This window comes from Emydura macquarii, unplaced genomic scaffold (assembly GCF_026122565.2).
Source record: "Emydura macquarii macquarii isolate MOO-44397 ecotype Brisbane River unplaced genomic scaffold, CSIRO-AGI_Emac_v2 contig_1254, whole genome shotgun sequence".
Taxonomy (NCBI): domain Eukaryota; kingdom Metazoa; phylum Chordata; order Testudines; family Chelidae; genus Emydura; species Emydura macquarii.
The window spans coordinates 8,293,767-8,307,478 of NW_027131391.1; the positions used below are offsets into that span (position 1 = coordinate 8,293,767).

The 13,712-nt window shown below is 44.4% G+C and overlaps 1 protein-coding gene across 1 annotated transcript in view; it reads left to right on the plus strand.

The window, feature by feature from the left end:
• Positions 1–13,712, plus strand: part of MORC2 (MORC family CW-type zinc finger 2) — a 71,281-nt gene that overhangs the window by 38,078 nt on the left and 19,491 nt on the right. The window contains exons 11-16 of the mRNA XM_067550190.1: positions 1,181–1,263; positions 2,562–2,647; positions 7,311–7,451; positions 8,414–8,568; positions 8,720–8,848; positions 9,773–9,878. Of these exons, the coding sequence (XP_067406291.1) occupies positions 1,181–1,263; positions 2,562–2,647; positions 7,311–7,451; positions 8,414–8,568; positions 8,720–8,848; positions 9,773–9,878 (700 nt within the window). The remainder of the gene's footprint in view (positions 1–1,180; positions 1,264–2,561; positions 2,648–7,310; positions 7,452–8,413; positions 8,569–8,719; positions 8,849–9,772; positions 9,879–13,712) is intronic.

A 13,712-nucleotide genomic window follows, 5' to 3' on the forward strand; every position in this document is an offset into this window, starting at 1 on the left:
CTCTTCTTGTGCAAGATCGGTAACTTCTCATTTTTCTACCTGGGATATGCATAGGAACAGCTGGGGTTTTGGCTGGAATGCCAAGCAGTTAGACCAATAGGTGGTCTGAATTTTCATGCCACCAGCTAGAGTTGGGAACCATCCTGCCTCTTTTGCTCTTCTCGCAGTTCAGTCTCAAAGGCTACCAAATGGCTTTTATGCAGATGGAAGTGAAGAAGCTGGCAGTTAGGGAGGGAAATGCTCGGATTGCTGTTTTAGATTAATCTTCATGCTATGGAGTTCTTTGTGCTTTGTACATAACACAAATGTGAGCCTTTCCAGGCAAAATTAACTTAATTCCTTAAAGATTCTCCCCTCCTCAATCTTTCTAGGAAATTACTGTTACGGTAATCTTTTCCCACCACGCCATGTGCCCCCCATCACACACACACACAACGCAGGCCCCTACACTAACTTGCCTCTTTCCACATCAAGTTTAAATTCTCTCAGCTTTCACAGCATTTCCACAGTTCTGCCTCTCAGCCCTTCTCTCTACCTGCACTCTGTCCCAGTTCACACCTCGACACTCCCTTTGCCTCCTCCTTGTGCTGTTGTGCCTTTATTCTTTCTACTTCCTGCCCTCACTCCCCAACACCCTTGTCTCTGCTTACAGATCCCTCCTTTCAACTCACTCCTAACTGGATTTCCTCCACTCCCCTCAATCCTAGCACTAGCTGCTTCTCTTTTGCTCAGTCTTACCCAGAGCTTACTGCAGTGGCGCTGTAGCATCGCTACTACAGATGCTCCAAGCCGTCATCTTAATTATTCCAGCCCCTGCGAGTTGCGGTAGCTGTGTTGGTGAGAGAAGCTCTCCCGCTGACATAGCTCTGTTCACACCAGCGCTTTCGTCAGTGTAATTTATGTCACTTGTGTGGCTTATTCACACCTCTGAGCAACGTAACTTATACTGACTTAAGCCATGGTGTGTCCATAGCCTAGGTGCACATTTTACAGTCTGACCTCCCATGCACAAGATTTTATTTTGTACCTTTTTATGTTCCCTTGTCATCTCTCCGTTGCCTGTGTGAGTCAACTGTGGACTGTAAGCTCCCTGGGATCTGTATTTCTGGGACTTGCCAGCCATGCTTGTGGTGCACTCTCAGCATTAAATATTAATACCACTTCTTTGTATGTCTTCCAGCGGAGGAGAAGGCTCGAGAGGCAGAGAGTAAAGCCCGTGCACTAGAACTGCGCTTGGGTGGGGATCTCACACGAGACTCCAGGGTGAGACTTCTGCATTTCTCTGCCTGTTTGCTGAGGCTGTCTGTATGGGGGGTTCTGTTCAGAGCCACCCTTCCCTGAGCTAAGTGGAGTTTGTTACTCTGTTTCCAGTGTGGAAAGGTGGCCATTCCTACTGGAGATGCTGTTGTGCTGACTCTGTGCTCAGTCTTCCCTGGCAGCCTTAATGTCTGTTATCCTCAAGGAATGTGCTTAACATTTTTCAGGGTCTGACAATGGTTTGTTTCTACTCAGTTGCGGGAGCCATGTGCGCATTGCTTCTGCATGGGGTGAAGTACCCCAGGATGTATATGCAGTGGGCAGGTGAGACTCTGCCAGAGTGTCAGTGTAGGGTGCCAGTCAATTCCGGATGTTTCTGTGGCTGCTGCTCTCCTGTGCGGCTTGCAGTTTGGTCCTAAATTTCCCCTTTGTAGCTAGAATTTTTTTTCTTTCCTCGCAAGTGGTTTCTGCTGAAGCCGCACCTTGTGCAACACTCAGGCCAGCTCTGAAAGCTAAGCAATGGCCAGGCCAGCCAGTACTTGGGTGGGAGACCTTCAAGGAAATCCCAGGTGATCAGTAAGGTGGTACTCCGTACTAAGAATGCATCAACCTAGTGCTAAAAGTTGCTTTGATTTTTTTTTTTTTTTTTTGGTGAGAAGTACTACAAAGCCACGTTCCTTAACCCTCAATGCGACTTGTATGACTTGGCATGTTAGTCCCAGTGTCCTCACCAAATTCCATTTTGCCTTCCTAAATTCCCACTACAGTTTCAGTTGGATACGGGCTTCTTTGTTTCCTCTTCTAATCTGTTGTGTAGTGTTTCTGTGCATGGTTAAACAAGTGTTTTGCTGCACCCCAAAGATAGCTGTTTTCACTCTTTACCGTGGCTAGTTAGATGATTTCTGTGTCTAAGGCTATGTTCAGACTGACGGCAGCAAAATCGCCGCCGCCAGATCGATCTTTCTGGATCGATTGAGCGGTCAGTGAGACCTGCTCGATCGCTCAGGAAGTCGACTGAGTAAGTCCACCCCCTCAAGTAGCGTAGCTCTGAGCTGACGGGAATGCTGTTCCCATCGGCTCAGCGCAGTGAGAACAGCGCGCAGAAGGGAAGCAGAGCAGTCGACGTCAGTTACGCAAACTACTCTGTGTAGTTTGCATAACTCCCGTCCACTGCCACCGAATCGCGCGGTCAGTGTGAACCAGCCCTAAGTCTGTAAAGTGCTATGGGGTCCTTTGGAAGGAGAAGTGCTATAGAAAAATGTGTGTTAATTTTGGTCTTTCTCTGACATGCTTCACGTCTGCAGGTGACACTACGGCAGGTCCAGAACACAGCCATAACCATGCGCAGAGAGGCTGATGTCAAGCGGCGGATCAAGGAGGCAAAGCAGCGGTGAGTACAAGGTCACTTGGGGATTCAGTTGTGCTATGCTGTTACTCTGTCGCCCTCTCAGGATGCAGTTGTCCCTCTGTTATCTTGCCTTACCCCAGGAGGACCAGCTCATTGGAGGAACATGTCCAGTGCTACTCTGAAGCCCGTGTAGCTGAGGGTATTCAGAGCTTTGCCCCTTTGGTTCCCCCCAACCAATGGATAAGCACATTAGCTGGACAATATCAATATGATGCAGTGGTCAACCTAAGTGTTCATAAAAGTTTTCTCCAATTGAAGTGACTGGGGGGGGTTTCCTACTCTTGGTGCTATTGTGTGTCACAAAAAAGATCATGACATAATAGAAGCAGTAAGTCTTCCTTCGCTACCAAAAGATGATGATAGGGTTGCACTAGCATGATCAGGGGGCTGCAATCTAATGCAATAGTCACTCCAGGGTGAATTGACTTTGCCTGAGTGGATGGGACAAAATCATATTATAACCACACTACCCAGTGGTGGCACTAGGTCTGTAATAGGACTTAGGCCATTTCCATGCTACAGTGGCACAGCTACGGTGCTGCAGCTGTGTCATTGCAGAGCTATTGTGTAGAAGCTTCCTGCTCACTGTAGTTAACCCACTTCTGTGGGCGCCGGTAGCTAGGTTGACTGAAGAATTCTTTCATTGACCTAACTGAATCTACAGTGAGGGTTAAGTTGACCTAACTACGACACACAAGACATGAAATTTTTCACAGGCATGAGCAATGTAACCACCCATGACCATCTAATTTGCAGGTGTGTATACCTGGCTTCAGTAACATGGTTTGGCCCTGTCTACACAGGTAGGCCTAAACCATGTCACAGCAATATTGGGTGGCTGTTGTCTTATCACATGATCTGTCTTGGAAGTTTTGCTACTGTAGATGGGCCCATAGACAAAAACAGCAGTATGGCGGTGGGAGCTTTGTTGATCTTTTCCCCAATGCAAATTCACATGAGTTCAAAAGCTGAGACTCCTTTTTCCTCCTATTCCCATGTACATAACTTCTTTTCCCTTATTAATTATTTCTTGGTTCTAATGGAAGTATTGCATAAAATAGAATCCTGTGAATTGGAGCCCCAGGGGATGTTGTTCTTCCCTCCCTCATTAATAGACATAAAACACCAAGTGCCTCCAAGCAAACAACTCCTCTTGGAAATGCATCATCCCACTATTAAACTGTAAATCTGAAACTATAAGAAATAAAATTCAAGAAAGCTTTAGGAATAGCACCACTGCACTTAGCCCACGGTGTAGATAGGAAACCTTTAAAGCTAACATACGTGGTCATACTTCCCTACATAAAAAAAATTTAAAGAAATAAATGTTGACGTCAACCGCAGAAATAAAAAATGTATGCTTAGGCTGTGAAACATAAGCAGACATTTAAGCTCTCAATTGCAAACCAAATTTAGCTCCAGTAGATAGCCTAACACTGGTTAAATATTTCCAAAAAGGTTTCACAGGGTGGGGCAGTGAATGTGTGTGACACAAACTGAAAACTCCCAGTCTTTAATGAGACACAAAGATTTGGCCAAATTTATTTCTGATGTAAGCAAAGACATTTTAGACAGAGCAGAACTCTCCCTTGCTGAAGAACTATATAAGTCTAGAAAGCAAGATGCTGAACGAGGTCTCAGGAGGTAACAAGAGTCTGTTGTACAAAACAACATGTTCCCCAGACTCCCAATAAACCCTTCACCTAAAAAAAAAAAAAGAATTATAGGTGACTTCTGCAACCCCTGATAAATTATCTTCCTACTATGTTAACTTAGATTGGTTCTGGTTTAATTAATATGCTTAACCCAATACACCACCTCTAACATGAGTCCCAACAGCCCCGATAGCTTATGAAATGTCAACAAAAAATGTAGCGAGTGGGACAGAATTGATATTACCAACAATAATTAATAACAGACTTTGTATTATGAAGATTCACTTTCATTGTCTGCCAAGATAAATCAACCTACTCTGGCCCCTTCTAACCGGTAAGATGGAGGAGGCCTATTGTGAGCTCATATTGAAAGAGGCTTTCATTGACCAGCTTATTGCCCTAGGAAAAAATTAAAATTTTTGGCCCAAATTTGTACAGTGAGACAACTACCATATACCCTGTCCAGAAGCCTTTTAGATATTGGAAATAACTCCTGCCTCTGAACTCCAGAGAGGCACCAGGCTGCAGAGGTGCACTGTCCCTCTTCCTTTTGTCACAGAAACTCTCATCTACATAAATTCTCAAGTCACAGGAGTCTGACTGGCAGAGTTTAATATCAAAACAGTCTTGGTGTGAATTGCCTATTTCTGTATTGTCCTAACCCTGGCTTCTCTGCCTGCATTATTCAAAGCATTGGCTACCTTCAGTAAATGCTAAGGATTAAAAATTAGTTGGGACAGAAATGTTCCAGATAGCCTCCCAACAGTTGGTTCAATCAAAACCTATCCCACCAAAGAATGTCCAGTCTCTTAAATATCTGAGCATGAATGTGAAAATGAAATAGCTTTAATTTACAAAATAAATGATCACCCAACACTAGATAGTCTGTCAAGTGCTAACCAAGCGGGCATGCTTTCTGATATCCCTTATCTCCAAAGTTAACGTTAATAAAATGTTCATCCCAGTAAAGTGCACTCATCTCCTTGAAAACGTTGCTGTCTCATTAACAAAGAATTCCTTTTAAAAGGCTACAGTCTGCCATATCAGCCTTCCTCTGGGCCTGTGGAGTCTCAAGAGATGACTACAGTACATTAACCCAGCAGCTGAAGGAGGGAAGAGATTGCTGTGCTTAGCTATTGTCTTCATTACTTAGGGTACGTCTACACAGCACAAAAAAAAAACCCAACAACCCCAAAACCCCACAGCAGCAAGTCTCAGAGTCCAGGTCTTCGGATTCGGCTTCATAAGCCTTGTTCTGCAGTGCTAAAAATAGATGTGTAGGTGTTGTGGCTTAGGCTGGAGCTTGGGTTCTGAAGCCCAGGGAGGGTCTGTAGATCCAGATTCTGAGACTCACTGCTGCAGGTTTTGTTATTGTTGTATAGATGTGCCCTTAGCCTCCCAACTGTGATATCTTGTCCTTGGTTCTCCGACAGCCCAAAACCTCCAGAAAGTGAACTTAAAAAGTACTTAATGGATCAGTTTTGTTAGCATTGAAGACATACAAAATATTTCCTATCAGGCCCTGCAGTTAAAAATATCTCGTCATCTCCTACCCTGTACCAAGGAGTATAAAATTATATTAATGCTAATAATAATCAGAGAATGGACATTGAGTAAATCAATTTGTCAGGCATTTATCTAAAATGTTTGAGCAGCGTAGGATAACCTTCCATCTAACTGCAAATTATCAGAACTGACACATACATGACACATTCCATACTCACAATATAGCAAAAACAAGAAAACCTGAATTAAGATTATGAACAAATATTTGAATAGCTCTAAAAAAGGCTTCCAAATGTTCACCAGATGGGGCATGAAATGATTAATCTGGGTGAAGCACGTGATGGCTGCAAATCTTGATGATAACCTGGAAACAGAAATTGGGTAGATGATTCTCTGTAACTGTTACTGATGCAAGAGCTGAGGTAGTGATCAGTGCTGTACAAAAGAACACTCCGTCTCTTCCTGATCCTGGATTGACCAGTTTAAAATCTACAGGGTGCTAAACATGGATTGCACAGGCTGCTCTTCAACCTGCATCACTGGGCCCTAAGTAATTCACAATCTAAATTAGAGGATCATAGTTCATGTAAAACGTAGACAAGTACTTTTAAATATTTTGCACCAAATGTACATCAGTGCAACCATGATTTCTACATTCCAACAGGTATAATTCCTAGTAGTCAAAAATGTGGGGTCGTTTTCAAAAGTGCTCAGCAGTTACAACTGGAGACAGATTTTCACTGAAGTTGCTGCGTGAAAATCCAAGCACTTTATTTATTTAGGCACCTACGTGGAAATGGAAATCTCCTGAAAATCTGGCCCATAGCTTTGCTCTGTGCTATGTGGGTATATCTGCAGCTTGAAATCTGCTAGAAGGGCATTGCAAAATGAATAGCACAATAATGTAAGCCCTCATCTCTATGAAACCCAAGGTCTGTGCACTGAAATTGTCAGGCATAATGCTAGTTATATATTGAAACCTTTGAATCCAGTTTTGCCTGCAAAGCACAGTTAGCATGTTCTGGAGGCCACAAACCATGAAATAATGAATGTGTTGCCATTAAAGGGTGCGATGTGCTACAAAACGAATAGCCAAGTTACAGACTTTGATCAAATCTAATTCCTTTTCCTTGAGAACTTGAAAGAAAAATACTTGGACCAGAAGCATGAACCATGAATCTTTCATAAAAAGTCAAAAATAAGGGTGAGGCCGATCTGTAGTTAGCTCAACAGCCTTACATAACAGTGTTGCAAAATTTAACCTGTAATTTGCATTCAGTAAATAATTTAAAAAAAAAATTTAAATAGTGATATCCTTAGCAAATCCTCCTGTAAGTCCTGAATGCACAGAAATAGAGGGGTTTTCATGGCGCTGGATTTTGTGTCTCTGGTTGTGGCAAAGAGCTGGTCTAGGTCACTTTTTTGGTTTATCTTCTCTGTATACCATGGAAGTTTCTAATTCTTGCTGCCTCCTTCTGTCCCAGGGCACTGAAGGAGCCTAAAGAGTTGAACTTTATCTTCGGGGTGAATATCGAACAGCGGGATTTGGATGGCATGTTTGTCTATAACTGCAGTCGGCTGATTAAGATGTATGAGAAGGTGGGCCCACAGCTGGAGGGTGGCATGTGAGTTCCTTTCAGAAACCTTCAGTGTTCCCTTTGCTTAGGACTGAAATTGGCTTGTACAACAGAGCTAGGGAGCTACCATGAACCGTTCCCTCCATATACAGGACACGCTCTTCTCTCACGAATGCGGGGCTTCGGACACTCAGTATAAGCCACAATCATAGTCTGCTCTGTTTTATTATGAAATTTAAAGCCCCGGATTTCCCAGTAAAGATGAAGTTATGCATGCAGAGATGGGGGTTTGCCCTGCAGTGACACAAGATTTTTCTGCTCCGTGCCAGCATTTGGTATTGGGCCCTTCCGAGAGAAGCGTGCCAAATGAAAGCTGACAATCCCTCACTATTTACTAACCACCCCTGTGTCACAAAGAGGACTAACCCTTGAAGCAAGACAGGATTATTGGGACTGATTGAATATTCGGTATTTGAAAGCAAAGATCCCTTTTGTGCACGAGGAAAACAAAGACATTGACTCCTGCTGGAATTCTGTGCCACTGCACAATGCAGAATTCGCGCATAATTAAAGTTCCCCGCAGAATTTTATTTTTTCACACAATTTGTGATTTCTGCATTAAAATAATAATGGCAACCCAGCCGTGCTCCCGCTATCAGCCCCATGCTGGCCAGGGCTCCTTCTGTTTATGTTCTGTTGTTCTGACAAATAAAACATGCAGAATTTTGGTGCAGTATTCCCTGAGGAGTAGACATTTGGTACCAGAAGACTTTCTTCAGAACATAGCTCCAAATCTGTCGTATTAAGGGGCTGATATTACATTAATATTGAAAAAGCAGCATGATGGTTTCACCGTCTGAAACACATACTGCTGCAGCCGGTACTCAGTGAGCCAACTGGTTGCAGTATGTGATTGGTACTGGTTGTTCAGTGCTGCTACCTTGAACAGGTACGGCACCTTATTGGGCATTAGCAGTGGACAGTGTGTCATAGTTGTTTCTCATCCCCAGGGCATGTGGTGGAGTGGTAGGAGTGGTGGACATACCCTACCTGGTTCTGGAGCCCACCCACAATAAACAGGACTTTGCGGATGCTAAAGAATATCGACACTTGCTGAGGGCGATGGGGGAGCACTTGGCTCAGTACTGGAAGGATGTTGCTATTGGTAATGAGGCTTCACGATTTGACAGGGATGGGGAGGGGGATCTGGGTGGCTGGTGGGACAGAGGGCTGAGTTTACCAGAGAAGGAAGACTGCATATTTATGTTGCCGATTGTGACAGCTTGATGAATGTTCTTGTTTTGTTTTTTCTCCAGCTCAGAGGGGTATAATCAAGTTTTGGGATGAATTTGGCTATTTATCAGCAAACTGGAACCAGCCTCCCTCCAGTGAACTGCGCTACAAACGTCGACGATCCATGGAGATCCCCACCACAATTCAGTGCGGTGCGTCTGACCAGGCAGAGGCCAGCAGGCTGTCTGGGATTAAGAGACCATTCTGCTCTCTGGGCTCGGGAATAGAAACTATTGTTCAGGGAGCTGAGCAGCTCATGGGCAGGAGAGAGTTTTTAGTATCTTATTACTAGTTTTTTTGCTACCCAGCTAAGCCAATGCAGCTCTGGGAGCTGGATTCTTTTCTGGCTCATGCATCATCAACCAGATTGTTAAGATGTTATCTACATTGTAATTGCCAAATATCTGGTGATTATGCACAAGCCAGACACTGAGTCCAGGGAGAGGTTTTGGGCTGGCAGTTTAAAAAAAGAAAAAAGTCATCTTTATCTGTAAGCTAAGCCTACTGAGGGGCTGATAGAGCTGTACAGGGCCGTTTTTATAGTGCTTCACTAGAACAGAACTGCACCTCAGCCACTATGATTCTTGATCACATTATCTGGGTTGTACTGATCACCAGATTTGGGGTCAGGCGGCAGTCGTCCCTCCCACCCCTGCTGCATTTTCTAGGACCTTTGGGAGTGTTCCCCTTCCTTTGGAACATTGAGTGGGAATAGCCTGAGTATCAAATGGGAGTATCCCACACAATCGCCTTTCTTGCCACTCGAGACCATGGGCACTGAGAGTTCTCTGCCTTCCTGACCACCATTTCAGTTATTTTTATGATTTTGTTTGTTTCTTTTTAAAAGAAAACAAAACTTTGCAACACGGTGGAATGTCTTGGAGGGAGATGGAATGTGGTCCCCAGATACCAAGTGCTCGGGCAGCTGGAAGGAGTTTTTGTCACCAGACTAATGCCCTGGGAAGTTGTGAGGTCCTCAAGGGCCAAATGGGCTTGCTGTGCACCCAGGAGACAAGCTGTGTGTGTATGGCTCAGAGTCTGTGTGTGCTGACTGTGTAGTCTGTTCTGTGTAACAGATATGTGTTTGAAATGGCGGACCCTCCCATTCCAGCTGAGCTCCGTGGAGAAGGAGTACCCGGATGCTTGGGTGTGCTCCATGAACCCTGACCCTGAGCAGGATAGGTGAGTGTATGAGGGCCATAGTAGGGAATTGGCATTAACGTGCCCTTGCCGTGCTGTTTTGGGCGCCTGACTGGATAGGTGATGGTGTTTGGCCTACATCACAGGATTCTGCCCACAATCCCAGTGAATCAGGACGTTTCTATTAAAAATGAGCATCAGTGAAATAATTAACAATGTTGCCATTAAGTGACATCATTTGGTTTGAGTCAATGCGCCCATTGAGATGAATGAAAGAAATTACCAGTTCTATCAGAGCTTAACTGTCGGCAGACTCTGGAAGGAAGCAAAGCATCCAGTTACAGTCTGAAGGTGTTCTTCACAACAGAAAAGGCCAGAAACATAACTCTGATCTGAAACAAAACTTTAGATCTGCAGACCTTGGGTGGCCACCAGAGCAGCACAAGTGCTACCTTGCACAGAGTAGACTTAATCTAACCCCTTCTTATACCCAACTCCCGTGTGTTATCCATTCGGGGGGGGGCGGGCGAGCGATTATCTTCTTAGACAGAATCTTCCCCTGGGGGGACTTTCCTGCTTCTCCCCCTTCACCCCTCTTCCCCGCACACTTTGTTGATTTTAGTTGGGGTGTTTGCAGATCATGAGTGGCATAAACTTAATGGCTGGGAGCACCTGTAGATCAGAACTGAGGATACAAGCTAACGGTTGCAAAATACCTGATAAATTCAATTAATGTAGCTACATCGAAAGTTTGAAGTATCTGCATAATTCCATTAATATCCAGGAAAAGTCTGACATGGGTGCTAACTTTCTTAAAGGATCAGTTTTTAATTCATTCATTCTGTACTCAAAGTAAGCGCTGTAAATTTGGGGAGGATAGGCTGCATTTTTCATAAAAACGAAGTTTGAATCCCTGCTTTAAATGCAAAATGGAACTCAGCCTTAACTGTGGAGTTGCAGTTAGCGCCTCCATAATAACGCTGACACACATGCGGTCTCAATAACCGTTTCACCTTTGAGGAAAGAAGAAAATCCAGCATCCCTTCTAGAGGGAGGTGGTGGAGAAGAGAATGTTGGGATGTTTTTTAAGGAGGAGAAATTACTTAAGTGTAATTCTGTTTCTTTAAAGATGCTATTATCATAGAATTCCCGCTCTTGGAAAATAAATAGCTCAAGGGGTGTTTCAAAAGGAAACAAAGAACCCATACAGGCAGTGATAAAGCCCATATTAAATAAGCCACAATTTAGCTGTATTGATGAAGGAGAGAGATCTTCAGACAAGCATGAAGTATAAATACAAAAAGCCTTGAGGATGAGTTGAACAAAACAGCCTTCTTGTCTGGCTCAGAATAAGGAAGTTCCTGAATTAAATAAATACTTTAGGAGATGGCAGTCTTGTGCTCCCTTATTTTGAAAATAGGTTCTGTGGAAACTTAAAATGGAGGCCCATTCCTTTTCTGTAGGGTAAATTGTTACTGGAGTGCGTACCTCTGTACACTGCAGCATCCCTGGTTGGCAGGGAAGGATGTGAAGACTCCTGATATGAGGCAAACATGAATTAGGCCATAATAGTGATGAATGCGATAGAAGTCTACATACCCTAAGAACTGTCATCCAGTAAACTAAGAATGGGGCGTACTCTGGGGCTTCTAATCTGTTTCAGGTGGAACTCTTAAGACTTAACTGCGTCTGTGAATGTGGAGGAGGGCCTACTGGGAGGGGCTGTGGCATGAGCAGTTTGTTGACAGGACGATAGGCTTGTTAAGCTTGGAACACTAACACCACCTTATGGATAAAACTTAGATATGGTGATGAATCACTTATCCTTGTGAAATCTCCTGTAAGGCGGGTTCTTAGTACCTGAAACTCAGCAGCTCTTGGATCTGAAGACGCTGCCACTAGGAATAAGATCTGCCATGTAAGAAATTTGAACTTGCAGGTGCTGATTGGTGCAGCAGGAGTTGTCATTAGCTGTGTTAGATGCTCTTTGATCTAGGCTGATACAGTTACCATAAAGATTTGGGTGGAGTTAGTCTTGAAACTGTACTCAGAGGTGACAAAATAGCAAAGCAGTCTTGGTGTGGAACAAGCCTTGTGACCTCTTTGCCCCCTGCTGCAAACCTTTACATGCATGGATTTCACTTCTCTGGAGGTCTTTGCCTTTTCATGAGCCGAGCCCTCAGGGAGAGGGCGGCTAAGCCAGAGGAGCAAGGTGCACTGGCGTGGAATGAGGATCTGAGGCCAGACGGTTAGCCAAAGAGGAACTTATCGGGCAGTCTTCCACAGAATTAGGAACCAGACTGCCTAGGCCTGTGTGAGGCTGTTGGGTTATTGGATCCTTCATTTGTTCCTGAATTCTTTCTGGGACCTTTGATACCAAAGTCACTGGTGGAAAAGTAGCCAGGAATCTCCTACCCCAGTAAAGAGAAGTGTTCTGTGCTAAAACAGTCTCATCGTAAAGCCGAGAATAAAAGGCTATAAGCTTCTGCATAGAATGCCGAAGAGATCCCCCTGTGGTATTCCCCACTGGAGGAAGATTTAATCCTGATACTCTTTGATTAAGAAGTTACTCATCATTATCTCTCACTAATGGGCTCTGACTATCCGCAGCTGGGTTCTCCTTATATACAGTGTAGTGGGCTGATTGTCTGTGTGAGCCCGGGGATTACCCAGTGTCTGAGAGTCCTTAGGGCACCCGGGACTGCCCTCCTCCCCAAAACATCGTGTGCCCTCATTACCGCAACTGCAATACTCTGGGTATGGCGTGCCTTGGTATAAGATCAGCAGTGCAGGGGGGAAATATCTAATCACTGTAATCTGAATGGGCAGCATTTGCAAACCCATTCCTTATTGGATATGTTCCCTGGTCTACTTGGTGGAACACCTTTTTCATCCGCTGGGGAAGAATGCTCCCATATGCTTTAAATACAGTGCCTAAACTAGGAAAGGCCCTAGCAGAAGTTCAGAAAAGACAAGGATCCAATAAGCTGTAATAGCTTCACACTGGCCTGGTAATCAGAGAGGCCTGGAGGTCATCTGCAGAAGTTCCAGTGATGCTTGCATACACAAGGATCTCTAGGATCGAAGAGTTTTTTCTCATGCATGTGTTGGGTACTACAGATGCATTTATGGCCATGGGACAACATTCATAGTATGGTTCAAGCTGCTCACCACGCCTCCCCTTTGCTCATTAGCATGAGAGAGGATGCTAATCTGTCCACTACATCAACCGCTTTCTAATGCCCTCTCCTCAAGGCAGACTGCCTCATCACAAGTGTTTCCTTGATGTTCTTGGTGAAATTCAGCCTCCACAGCTCGTGAACTCCAGTGCAAACCACGACACACACATCTAGACCAGTCAGGTTGCAGTAAGGATTAATCCACTAGGGCGTGACAATATGCACAACAGGCCAAGTGTGGAATCTAAAACCATCCATGTAGAGAATGTGAGGACAGTCTCGAGGCAGGCAGTCCGGCTCACCTCTGAAGCTGCCAACTAGAAGCACCACAGAGACCTTTCATGGGATTTGTGGTTGCCAAGGCAGCATTTCTAGGAACCCACCTCGATATAGAAAACAGAGAAATACCAGATCATTAACCCACGAAGTATCATCCTCTGCAATAGAAATGATGGACAAGAAAATTGGTGCCAGTCAGCTTAAAATTCAGAGAAAATTCAGGAATAAATGGAAAGCAAGTTAAAAGGGTGATTTATGGTACTAGCCAGATGGATCTCCTCAGTTGTCAGCAGGAACTAACAGTTGGAGGCACCATTGCTGGAATAGTTGTCTGCGCTATTTCCCTGCATGGCCCCTGCTCTCTGAATGGGCAGCACATGCCAGTGAACTCCCATTATAAATCGGTGTCTTTTAAAGA